We start from the raw sequence: 19,457 nt of genomic DNA on the forward strand, positions 1-19,457 counted from the left end.
GGAAATGTGGAAGAATTCAAGAGCATTTAAATTTTCTCTTCTTCTCTATATAATGGAGAAACTCCTGCACCTCTGTCTTCACCCATAAACTTCATCAGATCTGATTTGTATTGCTTTGTTTGTAGGCTTTAGGTTTTCTTGATCTCTCTCTCTGTCTCTTGAAACTAACTGAAGGTGGAAGCCAATATGGACTTAACACCCAAGCAAGCCCTGAAGTTGTTTGAGGGAGATGGTGGAGCATATTACATTTGGTCAAGTTCAGATGCTCCAGCTCTTGGTGAGGCCAAGGTTGGTGCAGGCAAGCTTGTTCTTCAACCTCATGGCTTTGCTCTTCCTCACTATGCTGATTCTTCCAAACTGGGATATGTTCTTCAAGGTAATTTTTTAAAATAAATTTTTGTTCATAATTGACCTTGTTATATAAAAGTTTTGTTTATGTTCTTTACTACGGTGGATATATATATTGTATGTTCTCTTACCAAACTTATATTATCATATCATAATCAACTTGATCAATTATTTGATTCTCGTAGAAGTTTGAAGATCGTGTGTATGTGTGTGTTTATTTTTTTTTGGCCGATTAAAAATGGTCTAACATAAACATTTGTTTCCTCATTGACCTTAAAATTTTGTTTATGATGTTTGCTACGATGGATATATATTGTTCGCTTACCAAACTTATATTGTCAGACAAACATACGCAGTGTCCAATTGTAAACCTAGATGTTGGAAAATTTATAGGATTAATGAATGACATATTGATGCAGGTGATGATGGATTAGTTGGAATGGTATTCCCTAACACATCAGAGGAGGTGGTGATTAAGCTTAAGAAAGGGGATGTGATACCAATACCCCTTGGATCAGTCTCATGGTGGTTCAACAATGGAGGCTCAAACTCTGAGGAACTTGTCGTTGTCTTCTTGGGTGAGACTACCAGAGCATACATTCCTGGTCAATTCACCTATTTCTTTGTAGCTGGAACCCAGAGTTTGCTTGGAGGCTTCTCAACTGAGTTTGTGAGCAAGGCCTACAACATTACCAAAGATGAAGCAGACAAAATCACCAAAAGCCAGACTGGGGTTTTGATCATCAAGCTGGGTGAAGATGAAAAGACCAAAATACCCAAACCCAGTGAAAACTCCACCCGCAAACTTGTCCGCAACATCACTTGTAAAACAACAACATTGACTGAGAAGGAGTTTCCATTTCTCAAACAGGCAGGTTTAAGTGCAAGCCTGACAAAGCTTGAAGCCAATGCAATCAGCTCCCCAATTTACACAACTGATGCTACAGTTCAAGTAGTTTATGTTGCTGGAGGCAGAGGGCAGATTCAAATTGTGGGTCTCAATGGTCAACTGGTTTTGGATACAGAAGTCAAATCTGGTGATTTGCTTGTGGTTCCAAGCTTCTTCATGGTGGCTAAACTTGCAGGGGGAAATGGATTGGAGTGTTTCTCTGTCATCACAAGTTCCCAGTAAGCAGAAGATGATCATATAAAATACTTCATTTTTGCAAGACAATATAATTGTTATTTGTTTTGTTTTATTTAGGAATAATAATTTGTCATTATTTTTGCAGGCCTGTGCTAGAAGACTTAGCTGGCAAGACATCAGCATTGGGGGCATTATCACCGGAGATTCTACAAATAGCCCTTAATATAACTCCAGAGTTGCAGGATCTTCTCAGCTCAAGGATTAGAAAGATCTGATCAATCATTATCCAAGCAGATCCATGCATGTTGATCACTGCAAGATTTCATGGCTTAATTCCTCTTTTATGTGATGTATCAATTTTTAAAAGTTTATTCCTCAATAATAAAATAAAATAAAATAAAATAAAGATTGTGTGGATCATCTTTTCCGTGAAATCTCCTCCTTACTCCTATCTTATTCTAGAGGATTGTGCGGATCAATGGCGTTGGGGTTTCATATGGAGATTGAATCTTCCACCTAAAATAAAATATTTTCTTTGGACTTTGTGTCATGGAAGACTTCTTACCAATGAGTCTCGAGGGCTGTTAAGGTTGAGGTCGATATTAACTTTACCAACTTGTGTACCAATTCTCTAATAGAGTGGCTCTATTTGAGAGTTGGTATTTAAAATTGGTCTTTTTAGCATGACCCATTGGCAATTTCCTCCTTTTGGGTGGTGGAACTATATAGGGCCCCACTTTAAAGTAGGCCCCACATTATATATTTATTTACACTAATATATTGTTGTAGCTTAGTAATGATGGGAGCATTTTTCCTCGCTACATTAACCAAAGACGTACGCTCACCATCATCCTAAGAATTCCGAGAAGTTCTCCAAGAATGCTGGCATTGGTAGGCTAGACTTTTACATATCCAACTGTAAATCATCCTCAGCCATTTGTAGAGGTGCTAAGGAGCAGGTATGCAGAGTTTTACACATTTTCACTACTGTCCTTTTCTTTTTCCTTTTTTAGGGGCACAAATAATGACCCCGTAAATCTGTTCGATCACGGTTGTGTCAACTTCTATCACTTTTCTTTGTAGTTTTAGTTTTATTATAGGGTGCTTAGTAGCTGCCTCCAACTTGTTTCATTCTTCTCATACTTCGGATTTTTTCTCTGTGTTTTTTTTTCTTTCTAAATTTGTCCATGGAGTTCTTAATGAGTTCTGACTCCGATAACCCTCAAAGGTGGTTAGCCTTTACTGAAACTGATAGAGCCCAGAAAATATCAAATCCTAAGAATACGTTTCTACGTCGCTATGAGTGCGTTTGAACGCGCTCCACGCGCTCCCTTTCCTTCTGCGTTCTCTTGCTCCAATCTTTCAGATCCGATCGGCTCGAAGGCATCTGCGTCTCCTGGTTTTAAGTTTTCGGCTCACCGGCCTACGTAGAATCCTGTTGTCATGAAGGATGGGTCATCCAAACAATTTCGTTCAGAGGAGTTTGTGCCTCCTGGAAGCGATGATGGTGGTATGGATCAGTCCGATCAGATCCCTCCCACGCCACAGATCAATTTCAAAGATAAGTTACTAAGCTCTTCTTGTTTTGAATATACTATTACAGATTGTGCTGCGAACTGAGGAACAAAGATTCGAGCTTCGTCCCTGGTGGCTGGCTGAGATGCCAGATTTTGCTTTCAAAGCAGGAGTGAGTGGATCTACTTCAGATGGCCCTTCCACTGGTGAGAAGAGAGCCCGAACACAGGAAATGGCTGATGTTGGTGGATCTGAGTCCCCTGAGCCTCCCCTTGCTCTGCCTCCGTTTTCGATGAGCTTCAAAGATAAGGTATCAGGGGATTTTGGTTTGGCCCAAGATAATTTTGTTTTTGGGGAAGATGATTTTGTAATAAAAAATGGACCAATTCCATCAATTGATTTCTCTGAGAAGGTGAAAGACTGCCTCTACAGACCTTGGCGGACAGCAGTGATTATTAAGCTCATGGGTCGCCCATTGAGCTATACTTTCCTGCGGAATCGTCTCCTTCAACGTTGGGCTCTAAAGGGTCCGATGAGCCTCATCGACCTGGATAATAATTTTTTCATTGTGAAATTCTTATTAGAGGAGGATATGAATTATGTGCTTACTGGAGGACCATGGCAAATTGCTGGCCAGTATTTGGCCACTCAAAGGTGGAAGCCTGGTTTCAATCCTAAAGAGGAACGGATCACCCATATGACTGCTTGGGTTCGGATTAATGGGTTAAATGTGGAATACTTCAGAACAGATATAATGGAAAAAATTGGCAATCTTGTTGGCCAAACTGTGAAAGTGGATGCCCATACCATGAGTCAAGCCAGAGGTAAATTTGCTCGGGTCTGTGTTGAACTTAATCTTGCTAAGCCGCTCACTCCTTTTATAGTTGTTGAAGGGCGTACTTTTGGGGTTGTTTATGAAGGAATTCAATTGGTTTGTTTTGAATGTGGCTGTTATGGGCATGGTAGAGATTCTTGCCCTGTTATCTTACAAACTAAAAAGCAAGAAACTGAATCAGCAAATTCTGAAACAGCAAATACTGAAAGCATGAAGGAGAATACAACAGCAGTTTCGGAAATTATTGAGAGTAAGGAGGAGACTACTCCAGTCAAGCAAATTGGTGTGGATAGTTTTAGTCCTGAAAACTTAGTTGCTGAAAACCCAGCTAAGATACACGGCCAATGGATGCTAATGAAGCCAAAGATTTCCACAAAGAAGAATCCTAGTGATCAGGGGCGAGGTGCAGATACTAGAAAGAAAATCTCTAAGCGTGATGGCAATGAACCCAATCTTGGTGCTTCTGGATCCAGGTTTTCTGTGTTGGATAATGGAGATAATAATGATATGGCAGTTGAGGAGCCTGTTGCTGCAATCTCTCCTCCTTCTGCAGACCAAAAGGCAAGCATGAGGAAGCCCAACCGTCCTTTCCAACCAGCAAACTCTAAGTTGAGTGGCTCAGGCAAACAAACCTTGGCTAGTCGAGACCCGAAAGGTTGGATGTCTAAGAAACCCCTCAAAGACATCTCTAACCAAGACACTCTTGGGGGTGATGGCAAGCCACCCAGCTCTGGTACTTGGGGACACCTGAAGAACAATTTTGGAGCTCGGCCTCTTGCTGCTGCTGGTCTCAGCTCGGTAGGGATGCAGGTTCCTGGAGCTGATGTTCAGGATGATATTGCAGGTAAATTCTCCTTTAATGTGACAAACCCTTTTACTGGGAACCTTATGGATAAGGGTACCAATCTTTCTGTACTTATACCTCCAGACCCTGGGAACAATGTTACCAAATGTTATGAGTCTTCTCCTCCTATGCTATCTTGTGACACTATGGAGATTAGTGAGGAACAATTTTTTCATGATGCTCATGATGTTGGTATGGGGGCTGATCTGCCTGTTGTCAATGATGCTCCCCGTTTGTGTGGAGCTCAGCAAGGTGATTGTTAAGGGTTTTCCTTGGTCTGTCCCACCATCTTTTTATCCAATGATTATTGTCTCTTGGAACGTTAGGGGTGCTGGAAAAACTGAATGTGCTTGTACTATCAAGGATTTAAAGAAGATCTATGCTATTGATGTTCTTGCTGTTTTAGAGCCTAGAATCGGTGGTTCTAGGGCTCTTAATATTGCTAAAAGTTTGGGTTTCTCTTGCTATCATATTGTTGATGCCACTGGTTTCTCAGGAGGAGTCTGGTTGCTTTGGAATGGTCCCTCTGTTTCTTTGCAGGTTATCTCTCATTCCAGCCAGACTATCTCAGCCTTGGTAACTATGGATGAAGGTTCTTGGATCCTCACTGTTGTTTATGCTAATCCGTGCCCGGGCATTAGAAAATCTCTCTGGAATTATTTAGATGGTCTGGCTTCTGCTTCTAATCTGCCTTGGTTGATCCTTGGGGATTTTAATGATACTGTGTGTGCTTCTGAGAATCGGGTGATTTTGAAGTTAAGGATTCTCCTTATGGTCCCTCGATTCGTTTTTCTGAACAGGTTAAGAATAAGATCTATAGACCTTGGAAAAATTTTGTGATTATCCAGTTCGTAAGGAAGACTCATACCTATAATTTTGTCCTTGCACGGCTGAAGCAGCGTTGGAGACTTAAGGGGCCAATGCAATTGGTTGATCTAGACAATGGGTTCTTCATTGTTCGTTTTGTTCTGGAGGAGGATTTGTTGTATGTGTTAACTGGGGGTCCTTGGGTAGTAGCTGGACAATATGTTGCTGTTAAAAAATGGAGACCTAATTTTTGTGCAGCTGAGGAGCATGTTTCCCGCATTACTGTTTGGGTGAGATTATCTGGTATGGGAGTTGAATTTTTCAATGCTGAGACTATTAAGTGTATTGGGGATTTGATTGGCTCATCATATAAGGTGGATGTTCATACTGTAGGTCAGATGAGAGGTAAGTTTGCAAGGGTCTGTGTTGAAATTGATTTGAATAAGCCTCTCATCCCTTACCTAGTTGTTGAAGGTAGGCCTATGAGAGTGGAATACGAAAACCTCCCTGTGATTTGTTTTAATTGCTGCAGAGTTGGGCACAGTAAAAAGTATTGTCCTTTTGCTAACTCTGTCCATAAGGACAATGAGACTGATATGGATATGACTGGGGATATTCAAGAAGAGATGCGTTCTCATCAAGTACAGTTACATAAATTGAGGCTTGATGATAATCAAAGAGGCCCAATTGATCCCATGGGGGATAAGGCAGGTTTTGGTATCTGGAATGTTGTTCCGACTAGAAAAGCTTGGAAGAAGAATTTTAAAAATGGGACCACTACTAGTGAAGATAAAGGAAAGGGTGTTAGCCCTGAGGTCGTCCAGAAGAGGCATGATAAGGTTTTTCATTCCAGCAATGCTTTGCCTCAAAAAGATAAAAAGGAAGTTGTTCAAAAGGTTAATTCTGAGGCTGGGATTTATGATGCTTCTGGTTCTAGATTTAATATCTTGGAGAACGATTGTTTTGATAATGAGCAAGAGCCTGTTTTTGGGAATTTGGAGAATCTTCTGTCAAATAAAGGGAAGGCTATCCAAAGTAAAGATGATGGTAGTTGGAATGATCTAACTCCTCCTAATAAGGGCAAGAAAAAGGTTGGTAGGCCGAGAAAAGTTTTGTCTGATATTTCAAATAAATCTTCTTCTAGGCCAGCTATTGTGTTGAGGCCTAACTCTAAGAATTTGCCTCATGATTCCACTATAAATTCTGTGTCTGAGTTGGACCAAGCTTTGAGTAATCTTAGGAGGCCTATGACTAGCGTTGACAATGGAGGTTTGGAAATTGGGGAGGTTGAGGCTCGTAGAAATGATCATTCTTCCATTTCTAAGCCTCGAGCTCCAAATATTATTTCTGTGGTTTCTAGAGCTACTGATCAGGATATGGAAATTCAGGATTTGAGGGATTCTGAGAGTGTGCAGTTGGATTCTAAAGTTGGTGAAGCTTTAATCGCTGATGTGGCTGCTTGTTGTGCAGAGGATGGCAAGGTACAAGGTCTCAAGTGTATGGGGCCTTTGTCTGCCAATGTTGATTAGGTTTTTTTGACCGTTTCTTTCTTCCTTTCATCTTTAATGATTGGTTGTTGGAATATTAGAGGGGCAGGTAATAAGAGATCTTTGCTTGCGATGCAAGATCTTAAGTATAGACATAAATTGGATATGTTGGTTATTTTGGAGCCTAGAATTAGCTCCAGTAAAGCTCAGAAAGTCATTTCTCAACTTGGCTTCCCTAAAGCTGAAATTTCTGATGCTGTAGGCTTTTCTGGTGGTATTTGGCTGCTGTGGGATGATGCTAAATTCAACTTGAGAGTCATTCATTGTATGGATCAAGCTGTTTCTGTTTGTGTTGAGACTTCTGGAGGTATTTCTTGGATCTTTACTGCTGTGTATGGGCACCCTTGCCCGGCTAGGAGAGCTTATCTCTGGAAAAACTTATCTATTATTGCTGCTTCTTGGAATCTTCCTTGGGTTGTCTGTGGGGATTTTAATGATATCTTGTTTGAAGATGAAAAATTTGGAAAATTATCTGGTAAAAGTAGAGGTTTCAAGGACTGGTTTGATCAGCATGGTCTCATTGATTTGGGATTTTTGGGACCCAAGTTTACTTGGGTTAATAAGAGAGATGGTGGTGATTTTGTGATGAAGAGATTGGATAGGGTTATTTGTAACAAGGAGTGGAGGGTTTTATTTCCTGAAGCTTTCGTGACGCATCTGCCTAGAAGATGCTCTGATCATAGTCCTCTTTTGATTAGTCTTATCTCTGATAAGATTCCTGCAGCTGAGCTTAAACCTTTCAGATTTGAGGCAATGTGGCTTAAACATTGTTTATTTCCAGAGTTCATTAAAGCTGAGTGGAAGAATTTGGAAGGTTCAGTTTCTAATAAATTTGACATGTTGATTCCCCTGCTTCGGGAGTGGAATACTCAAGTCTTTGGTCAAATTTTTCAAAAGAAAAAGAGAATTCTTGCTAGGCTTCAAGGTATTCAAAGATCTCTTTGTGAGGGTTTCTCTCCTTTTTTGAGCAATCTGGAGAAGCATCTTCAACAGGAGTTTGAGGATTTATTGGATCAGGAGGATGTGTTTTGGAAACAAAAATCTAGAGTTTCTTGGCTGCAGGGTGGGGATAGAAATACCAAGTTCTTTCACATTACTACTCTTGTCAGAAGAAGAAGGAATAGGATTGAAAGGCTTAAAGATAATAATGGGGATTGGATCTCTAGTAAAGAAGGTTTGAAAGCGCTTGCTGTTGAGTATTTTCATGGGCTTTTTTTGGATGATGTTGTTGATATCATTCGCAGTCCTTTGCCTTCTCTTTTTCCTCATATTCCTGAGGCTGATTTGGCTGCTGTCAGTAAGAAGGTGACTGAAAAGGAGGTGCAGGATGCTCTCTTTGCTATTGGTCCCTATAAGGCTCCTGGTCCCGATGGCTATTCTGCTATCTTTTTCCATAACTGTTGGTCGCTTTGTAAGAAAGATATTGAAGTTTTGGTGTTCAAGTGTTTTTCTAGTGGTTCCGTTCCAGAGTTTCTGAACAGTACTCTTGTTACTCTGGTTCCTAAAATCACTAATCCTCAGAGCATGCTGCAGTTCTGTCCAATTAGTCTATGTAACACTTTATACAAAGTTGTTTCTAAGATCATTGTTGGAAGGCTCAGACCTCTTATGTGCAAGCTTGTTAGCCCCAATCAGGTTAGCTTTGTTCCTGGGCGTCAAATTTCAGATAATATTTTCATTGCTCAAGAGGTTTTGCATAGATTTCATAGAGCAAGAGGTAAAACCGGGTATATTACTTGGAAAATCGACCTCTCTAAAGCTTATGACAGATTGAAATGGTCTTTTATTGAGCAAACTCTTGCTGAAATTGGTATTGGGGAAACTTCTCTTCAACTTATTATGAGCTGTGTCAAGAATGTCTCTTACAAAATAATCATGAATGGGGAGCTTACTGAGAGTTTCAAACCTCAAAGAGGTGTTAGACAAGGTGACCCTCTTTCCCCTTACCTTTTTGTTTTATGTATGGAAAAGCTTAGCCACATCATTGCTGCTAGGGTGTTAAAGAAGGATTGGAAAGCTATTAGGGCAGCGAGGTCTGGTCCTTTAATTTCACATCTGTTCTTTGCGGATGACTTGATTCTTTTTGGTGAGGCTTCTGTTCAGCAAGCTATGGTTATGAAAAATTCTCTTGAGGAGTTTTGTGAGCTCTCTGGGCAGCAAGTGAATTTTGAGAAATCTTTGTTGTACATATCTGGCAATACTAAGTCTGACCTTGTTGATCAAATTGAGTTAATTTGTGGTGCCACCAGATCTGCTGATATGGGGAATTATTTAGGAGTTCCCCTTGTCCAAGGGAGGGTTACCAAGGCTACGTATAAGGGGGTTCTGGTCAAGGTTCAGGCTAAACTTTCTGCTTGGAAAAGTCAATTGCTTTCTATGGCTGGAAGAATCACTTTAATCCAGTCTGTTGCTTCTTCTATTCCTCTTTATACTATGCAGACGGCTAAGCTTCCTCAAGCTCTTTGTGAAGATCTTGACAAATCTTCTAAAAGTTTTCTTTGGGGAAGTAGTGAGACCCATCATAAAACTCATTTAGTTAAATGGGATACAGTTTGTTTGCCTAAACGTCTAGGAGGCTTGGGTATTAAAAAGGCTTCTGTCTGCCGCGCAAATCTCACGGCCTGGAGTTCCGGGCCGAGGGGATATGCGTTAACACGCGGTTTCCTGCTTTTGGGTGCGGTGCGGTTTGTGCGCGGGCGTGCCAGCACGGTCTACCGTGCGTCGATGTGTTGATGAGTGTTGGATGGTTGAGTGGTGCGCCTGTTTGAACTCGTCTTCCTAATCAAACGATTGTAGCCGAGAGAGGAATTGGTCTCGGCTGTTAGGTTCACGGCCTGAACTACAAGGCCGTTGAGTGATGGTGTTGGTGGTGGGTTTTGGGCGGTGCTCCGGCGCGCTGCTTAGGGAGCGACGGTCGTGTGATATATGGGGTGAGTGAACGAATAACAAGGATGGTGCTCCGGCGCCTTGAAAATCAAGGGTTGTATGATATATTGATGAATGGATTTTCCTTACAATCTAACACTACTCCTAGGAAAGCAAGTAAAGATATTGAAAGTGCATTACAGGAAAAAAAATAATAAGTTGCTCTGTGCGAGGCTTTGTTTTGGTGTTGAACCCTTTGAATGTAGCTCGAGTCTCGTATTTATAGGAAGAGTCTCTGGATGAGCAATCGAGGCTAAATTTGCGCATAGTGGAGTCTGATTAGCGCAAGTGGGTGTCCAATCGACATTTGGGATCATGAAGTATGGTGGTGTGACCCCATAAATCCCGGTGAATCTTGGTCGCCGCCCTGATCGTGGGTTCTGCGCTTCTGGCCGTGGAGACGCATTTATTGCTCTGTTGGCTGGTCACCTAATCTCTCAAGCTGCAGAGATCTTTGTGAAAATGTTTGCGTCTAATCACTCTGATCCTTGTCATCAAATCCTGACTCCAGTCACTTCCCACCCTTCCTCGTGCATTAAATGTTTATTCGTGGCCAGTGGGTTTGCTGCAATAAACAGAGGCACTACTTCATTAAATGAAGCATGGGACCCTGTCATCACGTGATGATTTGACTTTGGCTGTGATTTTGTTCGGCCTCGGCCTCGGCCTATGATCAAGGCCGAGATGGTCATTAGCAACTTTTCTTTGTTTCCAGGAAGGCTAAGCATCTTGTGGAAACGCTGCGTTTCATTCCGACGATTAGGTGCTAGGGCCGAGCACCAGGGGTTCCTTCGGTCAGCGAACGACCGTGATTTATTAGGCACAAACAGCTTCTCTTATGAATCAAGCTATGTTATCTAAAGCTAGTTGGAGAATTGTGGCTGGGGACTCTGGTCTTTGGGCTGCGATGCTCAGGAAAAAGTACTTAAGGGGTAGTTGCTGTTTCGATGCTTATGATGATAATTGTACTTTGGCTTCCAGCTCTTGGAAAGGGTTGATATATGGAGCTGCCATTTTGAATGATGGTATGAAGTGGAGAGTGGGAAATGGCACAAAAGTCAAATTCTGGACTGATACTTGGACTGGTGATGTTCCCTTGGTGGATACTAATTTTCCCTTATCTGATCAGTTTGATAAAACTGAAACTGTGTCTAATTATTTTTCTAGGACTGGTTGGAACATTAAGAAGCTCTTGCAGGCTCTTCTTCCTGAAGCCGTTAAGCAGATCATCAGTATTCATGTTGATGTTGAAGGGACTTTACCTGATACTTGTATATGGGGTCCCACTTCAAATGGAGTTTTTTCTGTGAAGACTGCTTATGAGTTATCTGCTGGGTTTTATGAAGCCCCTAGTTCTCCTTGGAATTTCATTTGGAATCTGAAGATCCTTCCTCGTGTTAAAATGTTCACTTGGCTTCTCAATCAAAAAAAGATCTTAACTAATGTGCAGAGAGTAAGAAGGCATCTTTCTAGAGATCCTTCTTGTCCTCTCTGTCATTATCATGAGGAGTCCTTGCATCATCTCTTTATTTCTTGTCCTCGTGTTCTTGTGCTTTGAAGATCCTTCTATTTACCTGGAGGTTTGTTCAATTTCTTTTCCTCTGATTTTGATAGTTGGTTGAAGGAAAATTTGTGTTCTAATGCTGGGCATACAAGGAATTTGAAGTGGTGTAGTATTTTTGCTGTTGCTTGCTGGTTCATTTGGAAATGGAGGTGTCGTTCTATCTTTGATCCTCACTTCCAAATGCCTTGTCGTCCTAATCAGATTATTGTTGAGTATCTTCTGGAATGGGATAAGGCTAACAACCTTTTAAAGAAGGCTTCTGTCTGCCGCGCAAATCTCACGGCCTGGGGTTCCGGGCCGAGGGGATATGCGTTAACACGGGGTTTCCTGCTTTTGGGTGCGGTGCGGTTGTGCGCGGGCGTGCCAGCACGGTTTACCGTGCGTTGATGTTTCGATGAGTTTTGGATGGATGAATGGTGCGCCTGTTTGATCTGTCTTCCTAGTCAAACGATTGTAGCCGAGAGAGGAACTGGTCTCGGCTGTTAGGTTCACGGCCTGAACTACAAGGCCGTCGAGTGATGGTGTTGGTGGTGGATTTTGGGCGGTGCTCCGGCGCGCTGCTCGGGGAGCGACGGCCGTGTGATATATGGGGTGAGTGAACGAACAACAAGGATGGTGCTCCGGCGCCTTGAGAATCAAGGGTCGTATGATATATTGATGAATGGATTCTGCTTACAATCTAACACTACTCCTAGGAAAGCAAGTAAAGATATTGAAAGTGCATTACAGAAAAAATAAGTTGCTCCGTGGGAGGCTTGTTTTGGTGTTTGAACCCTTTGAATGTAGCTTGAGTCTTGTATTTATAGGAAGAGTCCCTAGATGAGTAATCGAGGAAGAATTTGCGCATAGTGGAGTCTGATTAGCGCAAGTGGGCAATCCAATCGACATTTGGGATCGTGAAGTATGGTGATGAGACCCCAGAAATCCTGGTGAATCTCGGCCACCGCGCTCAATCGTGGGTTTTGAACCTCTGGCCGTGGAGACGCATTTATTGCCTGGATAGCTGGTGAACCAACATTTCAAGCTGTCAGAATCCTTGTGAGAATGTCCACGTCTAATCACTCTGATCCTCATCACCAAATCCTGACTTCAGTCACTTCCCACCTTCCCTCATGCATTAAATGCTACTTTGTGGCCAATGGGTTTTGCTGCATTAAACAGGCACTACTTTATTAAATGCAGCCTGGGACCCTGCTGTCACGTGATGATTTGCCTTTAAAGCCTTGGCCGCAATTTTGTTCGACCTCGGCCTCGGCCTAAGCTTGGGGCCGAGATGATTATGCCTTGACATTTCCTCTTTTAATTTTAAAGAAAGCGAAATCCCCTGGCGAAACGCTGCGTTTCAGCCTCTGCGAACAAGTGCCAGGGCCGAGAGAAAGGGCTCCTTCGGCCAGCTCATGGCCGAGATTTATCAGGCACAAACATTGCCCCCACATCCCTGGATTCTTCGGCCTCGGCATGGGTAGGGGCCGAACGGATTCCAAGGAATGGACCCTTTGCATTCCTTTCTGAAGTGATTGACAACTGGGGCATCAAATACGTCAGTCAGTCGGCGCATTTAACGCTTTGGGGCACGTCGTGCAGGTCATTATTACCCAAGGTGTCGCTTCATCTTGTCAAATGAAATGACGGTCGCGGGGCCTTTAACACGTCATTGCCCCCTTTATTCGCACGAGCCATCATTTCTCTTGCGAATCGAATCGCCGGCCGCCAGGCTCCTGCCATAATTTCACGTGCTCTGAATATGCTGTCGGGCCGTTCCGTTTCACGAGAATCACACCCCCTCATCTTGAATTCCAGTATGAGTATAAAAACCTAACTCCTTCGCCCTTTCTTCATACTCCAAAAATCCCCGAGTTCAACCCTTTCAAAAGCTACTCCGAGCCTCTCTTTTGATTTCTGCCCCAAAAGCCTCTGCTGCAGCCCCTCCAAAGCCAAAGAATCGCCTCTGCTGATCCTCATGACTTGGCAGTTTGGCCTGGTCTAGATGGCTTCCCCCTTTTCTGCCGTCCACTAATCGTCTTTTATTCTGGAAAGTCGTTGTGGGCCAGGGGCAAAAAACGGCCTAGATTCCTTTTTGATCGTGGAAGAAGACGACATTTCTTCCTGCGAAGTCGAGGAGGAACTGCAAAGTGATTGACGGAGATGGAACGACCTGGCATGATGACTCCAAAACGACTGTATTCGTCCGGCTGAGTACCGTGGTTGCGTCTAAGGTAGAAGCGACGGCCCTCAATATGGCCGGAGTGACGACCCTTAATTTGGCCAGGATGACGGCCGCTTACCGTGGGCAGAGGGACGGCCGCTTACCATGGCCGGGGTGACGGCCCTTAACGCGGCTGAAGTGCCGGTTCTGGCCGCGCCTAGCTGCGCCTATATCCAGAATTACGGCCCGGCCACTGGTCGTAATGACGGCCTTGGGTTTACCCTGCCGCATATGTATCCTGAGTGACGGCCCTTACGTTTATGAAGGCCGGAGTGAAACCCTGGTTTTTAGGCTAACACATCTGTGTACCGTTTCGTCCTCGACTGGCCGTTCCAACCCTCTGTACAAATGATTTCTCAAAACTGAATATAGGGTGGATCCCCCCTTTTCTGAATGACCGAATGCATGTCTTTTCGCTTTATATTGACCGCACCGTTTATTTGACTCGCTCACCTACCTCCCTCTTTTCTTTTTCTTAACTCTTTTGTCGTAGGTTCTCGGCGCCATTTTCCTCTGAACTTGCGCCGAGTTGCAGTCGTCGAGTTCCGACTGTTCTGAATTCTCTGAACTCCTGGGCCTCATCTGCGAGTGGCCCTCCTTCTCTTGGCCACGCTGCCCGATACTTTGAGGAAAAAGAACCCCCTGCTTTTGTATTTTATCAGGGTCATGGCCGTTGGCCAAGACATAAGGGGTTATACCCTCGGCCGAAATTTCTGAGGCGCGGCTGGCCCAAAAAACTTTGGGAAACAAGTCGTGCCGCTCGCTAAGTCCCCCTGGTAGGCACGGTCTTGGGTAACCGGGTGCCCCCGGTTCCCCTTGTATTACACCGTCTTTTGTGATAGGCCGGATGTGCTCGGATTGAAGCCCTTGAAGCGGCCTGTCTTGTTGCACGCCGTTTTGCGGCCAATCTTGTCGGGTCGTTTGAACGTAAAGCTCGGCCGTCATAACCGGGCCGAGTTGTTTTAAAGAGACGCCGTGGGTTCGACCGGGGTATGTTTGGTCTGCCGGCCATCGAGGTATGGCTATCTGGTTTTGTTGGTCCGGATCAGGGCGGGAACCTCGGTGCGTCCGCGTTGTCATCAGAATGGCTGGATCGGGCATTTGTACTGGTAGTGGAACGACCGAGCCTTTCTGGTCACACTTTTGTGGCGATGCTTTGGTTACGTTGCTCTGGCCGATCTGTACCTGGTCGGCCAACGCGCGAGCTGGGCCGGGATGCTGGACCGCAAATACTGCAGGGCTGCTCTGCCCTAATGCTTTGGCTAAAGCGTGGAGTGGGCCGTGCGTTGTTTTTGCTGGATGGGTTGGTCTAGAATCCGTCCTCGTGGGCTGGCTCTGCCCCCAGCTATCGGCCGGTCGCAGAGAGTGCTGGCCGTAACCAAATGCCTCGGCATGGTCAGAGACGCCGAGACTGCTGTTTTTGTCACAAGATTCGGCCCTTTCGTGCTCTCGGCCTCTTTGTCCAGCTCCAGGAGACAACGCGGGCGAGGCCGTCGGCATCTCCTCTTGGAAAAGTGTCCGCAACTCGGAGGAAAATCTGTCCATTGCGGCCGCAAAGGATGTTTCTATCCTGTAAGCCTGCTTGGACATCAGTTCCTCCACCACTGCTGGTCTATGCATGGACCTGGTCATGCGGTCCGTCGTGATTGGAATGCTGGTTTCCATCATAAGTTTTTGACAGAAATCCCACCGGGCGTGCCAAAAGTGTCTGCCGCGCAAATCTCACGGCCTGGGGTTCCGGGCCGAGGGGATATGCGTTAACACGGGGTTTCCTGCTTTTGGGTGCGGTGCGGTTGTGCGCGGGCGTGCCAGCATGGTTTACCGTGCGTTGATGTTTCGATGAGTTTTGGATGGATGAATGGTGTGCCTGTTTGATTTGTCTTCCTAGTCAAACGATTGTAGCCGAGAGAGGAACTGGTCTCGGCTGTTAGGTTCACGGCCTGAACTACAAGGCCGTCGAGTGACGGTGTTGGTGGTGGATTTTGGGCGGTGCTCCGGCGCGCTGCTCAGGGAGCGACGGCCGTGTGATATATGGGGTGAGTGAACGAACAACAAGGATGGTGCTCCGGCGCCTTGAGAATCAAGGGTCGTATGATATATTGATGAATGGATTCTGCTTACAATCTAACACTACTCCTAGGAAAGCAAGTAAAGATATTGAAAGTGCATTACAGAAAAAATAAGTTGCTCCGTGGGAGGCTTGTTTTGGTGTTTGAACCCTTTGAATGTAGCTTGAGTCTTGTATTTATAGGAAGAGTCCCTAGATGAGTAATCGAGGCTGAATTTGCGCATAGTGGAGTCTGATTAGCGCAAGTGGGCAATCCAATCGACATTTGGGATTGTGAAGTATGGTGATGAGACCCCAGAAATCCTGGTGAATCTCGGCCGCCGCGCTCAATCGTGGGTTTTGAACCTCTGGCCGTGGAGACGCATTTATTGCCTGGATAGCTGGTGAACCATCATCTCAAGCTGTCAGAATCCTTGTGAGAATGTCCACGTCTAATCACTCTGATGTTCATCACCAAATCCTGACTTCAGTCACTTCCCACCTTCCCTCATGCATTAAATGCTACTTTGTGGCCAATGGGTTTTGCTGCATTAAACAGGCACTACTTCATTAAATGCAGCCTGGGACCCTGCTGTCACGTGATGATTTGCCTTTAAAGCCTTGGCCGCAATTTTGTTCGACCTCGGCCTCGGCCTAAGCTTGGGGCTGAGATGATTATGCCTTGACATTTCCTCTTTTAATTTTAAAGAAAGCGAAATCCCCTGGCGAAACGCTGCGTTTCAGCCTCTGCGAACAAGTGCCAGGGCCGAGAGAAAGGGCTCCTTCGGCCAGCTCATGGCCGAGATTTATCAGGCACAAACAGCTTCCTCCCAAACCCAATTGTTTCTTGCTTGGCAGCCTCCTCCCTGTGGTTTCTTTAAGCTTAATATTGATGGCTCTAGAGTGAGTGATTCTGGGTGCATTGCTGCAGGAGGTATAATTAGGAATTCTGATGGTATCTGGATAGCAGGATTTTCTGCTAATCTTGGTCATGGTGAAGTCTTTGTGGCTGAAGCTTGGGCCTTATACTATGGTCTGAAACTTGCTTGGCAGCTGGGTTTGCGTCAGATAACTGTTAATTCTGATTCTGCCCTTGTTGTTGATATGATTAATGGAGATTGGGTGGACTCTCATCCTTTGTCTGTGTTGCTTACAAAGTGCAGAGAGCTTGTGAAAAGCCAGTGGAATTGCTGCATTCTTTATGTCTATAGGGAGACCAATTTTGCTGCTGATTTTCTAGCTAAGATGGGTCATCATAAGGATTTGGGTTATCATGAGCTCTCTTCTCCTCCTGATCAGATGCAGTCTATCTTAGATGATGATAAGAATGGTCTCTTGAGACCTAGATTTGTTTCTGTGTAGTCTTTTTGGTTTGGGCTTTGCCCCCTATTTTACCAACAAAAAAAAAACTGATAGAGCCCCAGATGTAGGACTGAGCTGTACTTTCATTTCATACATCTAGGTCTTCTGTTCAGTACTATGGGGTCATTTACTTTAACTTTGCGCCGTCTCTAACCCATTTTCTTCTATTCCATTTTAAGAAATTTACTCAGCCCGGCTCGCACTCTCTTCTCTCTTTGATAAAAAGTCATCTTCAGGCTCTAAGAAAAATGATAGGAACCATAAAAACCTTCACGAACACTCCTCCTGATCAAAAGTTTGTCCTACTTTCCTTCTGTTTCCAGTTTGGGTATTTTTTGGCGGATAGTTTCAAGTTTGGGTTGCAGAGATGAAGAGGGGTAGATGGAGAATGGGGAAAGGAAAAAATTTCCCCCTAAAGGCACAATAGTTACAATATTATATTTCCTAACTGTTGTTTTCTGAAACAATAATAATGTTGTTAATGTGGTTTTTTTTTTTATAATCTCTGAAGGGGTATTATTAAGTTCATTGACATGCTGGAGTGGAATGGTGCAAGCAAGGTTTGGCTTTTTGCCATTTCACCATATACATTTCAATATCCACAATGACTAGGAAGTGACCATCTCTAAATAATAGATCCTTCTTGTATTAATCGTCGAGATCATCACACTTTACCCGCCTATAGGGCAGACTTTAAATTTTTTATGGGAGTGATTATCCGCAGAGAATCTCAGAGTCTGGTAAATATTTAGCGGCATCTGTGAAAATTCATCAAAACTCTTAAGAGTCATCGCACATTTTGGACATGATCCGTTGTAAAACAAAGAGGTAAGGAAAGCAATATCTTTTGTCAAGTTTGGGTTTTTTTTTTCTTCCGAATTTTTATTGATTACTTCTTTTCTTTTTCCTTGTGAATTAAGGTTTCGTTTTAGACAATTAGAAGATCATCCACTCCTTCTATCTTCTACTGAGAGATTTTACTATTACATTAAGAAAATGGTTGCCATGGCTGAAAGGGAGGAGGCCCAAGAAAAGATATACAACAAGAAAGTTGACTTCAATAGAGTCATTGAGGAAGGATGGGTCTTTCGTGATGCTCTCAAAGAAAGACATTATCGCCAAAACGTTTAGGGAGCATTTGAATATGCTCACTACGTGTGTCTCAACATTAATCGTGGTGTGTCTCAACATTAATCGTGATCTGCAAGAGGGAGGAGACAAATATAAAAATACAAAGCCTTTGGTACGTATTATTATAATTTATACACATATATACTCTCTCTCCTTTAAATTAATTACTACTTTGTAAACCCTTAATTTCCTATATATAAAATTCACTATTATTATGATTAAAACTATTCCAGACCCCATACGAAATACAGAAAAAGCTTAATTGGTTCTTCCCAACCCTGCTGATAGACGTATATACTTTATTTGACTGAGGTAGATGCCCTCACGGACTTTGGGAGGTAAATGTTACACTTACACACACAACACACTACATTTTTAGTGAAACGTTATTCAACTTTTCATTTTGTTTGCGTAGCTTCTTTTTATACATATACTTGAGTCGTATGTATGTTAATAAGTTGAAGGCAAGGACGAAGAAGAAGAGGAAGATAAAGGGCAAGGACGAAGTTGCTGCATATCATCTTTTAATTTTTCTTTTTTTGGTCCTGCTTGAAAACGATTTTCCTAAGTAGCTAGAGTTATAATGAGTGATATTATAGCAAGAATTATGTATGTTTTATTCTAGGTTCTAATAATCTTAATTGTTTAAATTTGAAAAATGATTACCAAAATGTGTAGTTTTTGCATGCTTATTATCTGAATTATTTGCATTCGTAAAGGTGGAACTGTATAGTTGGGCTGACCGGCCACCACCGTCTCTGGTTGATGTTCTTGTCTCGGATGCCTTCCGGCTGGCGCTGTGTGATCGAATGAACGGTGAAGGAAGCGATGGCTGCTGTTTTTGTAGTTTAGTTTGAACTTTCTCGTGCTTCTTGTTTGTAACTTTGTTTTGCTTGGGCCTTGCTGGCCTCTTTGCTTTGTTTCCTTCTTTTCCCTTGTTTGGGCTTTTATGGAATTTGATTCGGACCCACCCCAAAAAAAAACAAAGAGTTCACTTGATTTCAGGTTCGACTCCCATACATAGTACCATGATAGCGTGTGAGAGAACCTTCCCCCTCCTCTAGTTTATATACTATTGCTTCTACCAAAAAAAAAGTGACCTATTAGAAAACTATATTTTTCGCGCACACAATTTGAGAGGCAGGTTATAATTTAAGTATACATATACTTGGCCTCATTCTGGGGCTTGGGAGATTTTTGGAGTAAACATAACCCTTAATTTCATAATATGAAAGTTAA

The 19,457-nt window shown here is 43.4% G+C and overlaps 1 protein-coding gene and 1 long non-coding RNA gene across 3 annotated transcripts; both read left to right on the forward strand.

Moving 5' to 3' along the window:
• The first annotated feature begins 48 nt into the window (after nucleotides 1–48).
• On the forward strand, nucleotides 49–1,869 carry LOC110744932 (cocosin 1-like). Its single transcript, XM_021944970.2, has 3 exons — nucleotides 49–376; nucleotides 768–1,476; nucleotides 1,581–1,869. The coding sequence occupies exons 1-3, from the start codon at nucleotides 187–189 to the stop codon at nucleotides 1,708–1,710; spliced, it is 1,029 nt and encodes a 342-aa protein (XP_021800662.1). The 5' UTR covers nucleotides 49–186; the 3' UTR covers nucleotides 1,711–1,869.
• Nucleotides 1,870–16,553: 14,684 nt separating this feature from the next.
• Nucleotides 16,554–19,179, forward strand: LOC148298130 (uncharacterized). 2 transcript variants are annotated; one of them, XR_015833035.1, is made up of 3 exons: nucleotides 16,554–17,915; nucleotides 18,008–18,330; nucleotides 18,452–19,179. It is a non-coding gene; the product is annotated as an uncharacterized LOC148298130 (long non-coding RNA). The 2 variants fall into 2 exon arrangements; XR_015833036.1 differs by having other exon boundaries at nucleotides 18,938–19,179.
• The last annotated feature ends 278 nt before the right edge of the window (nucleotides 19,180–19,457 follow it).

The sequence above is a fragment of the Prunus avium genome, chromosome 1, assembly GCF_965620075.1.
Source record: "Prunus avium chromosome 1, drPruAviu1.hap1.1, whole genome shotgun sequence".
Classification (NCBI taxonomy): Eukaryota; Viridiplantae; Streptophyta; class Magnoliopsida; order Rosales; family Rosaceae; genus Prunus; species Prunus avium.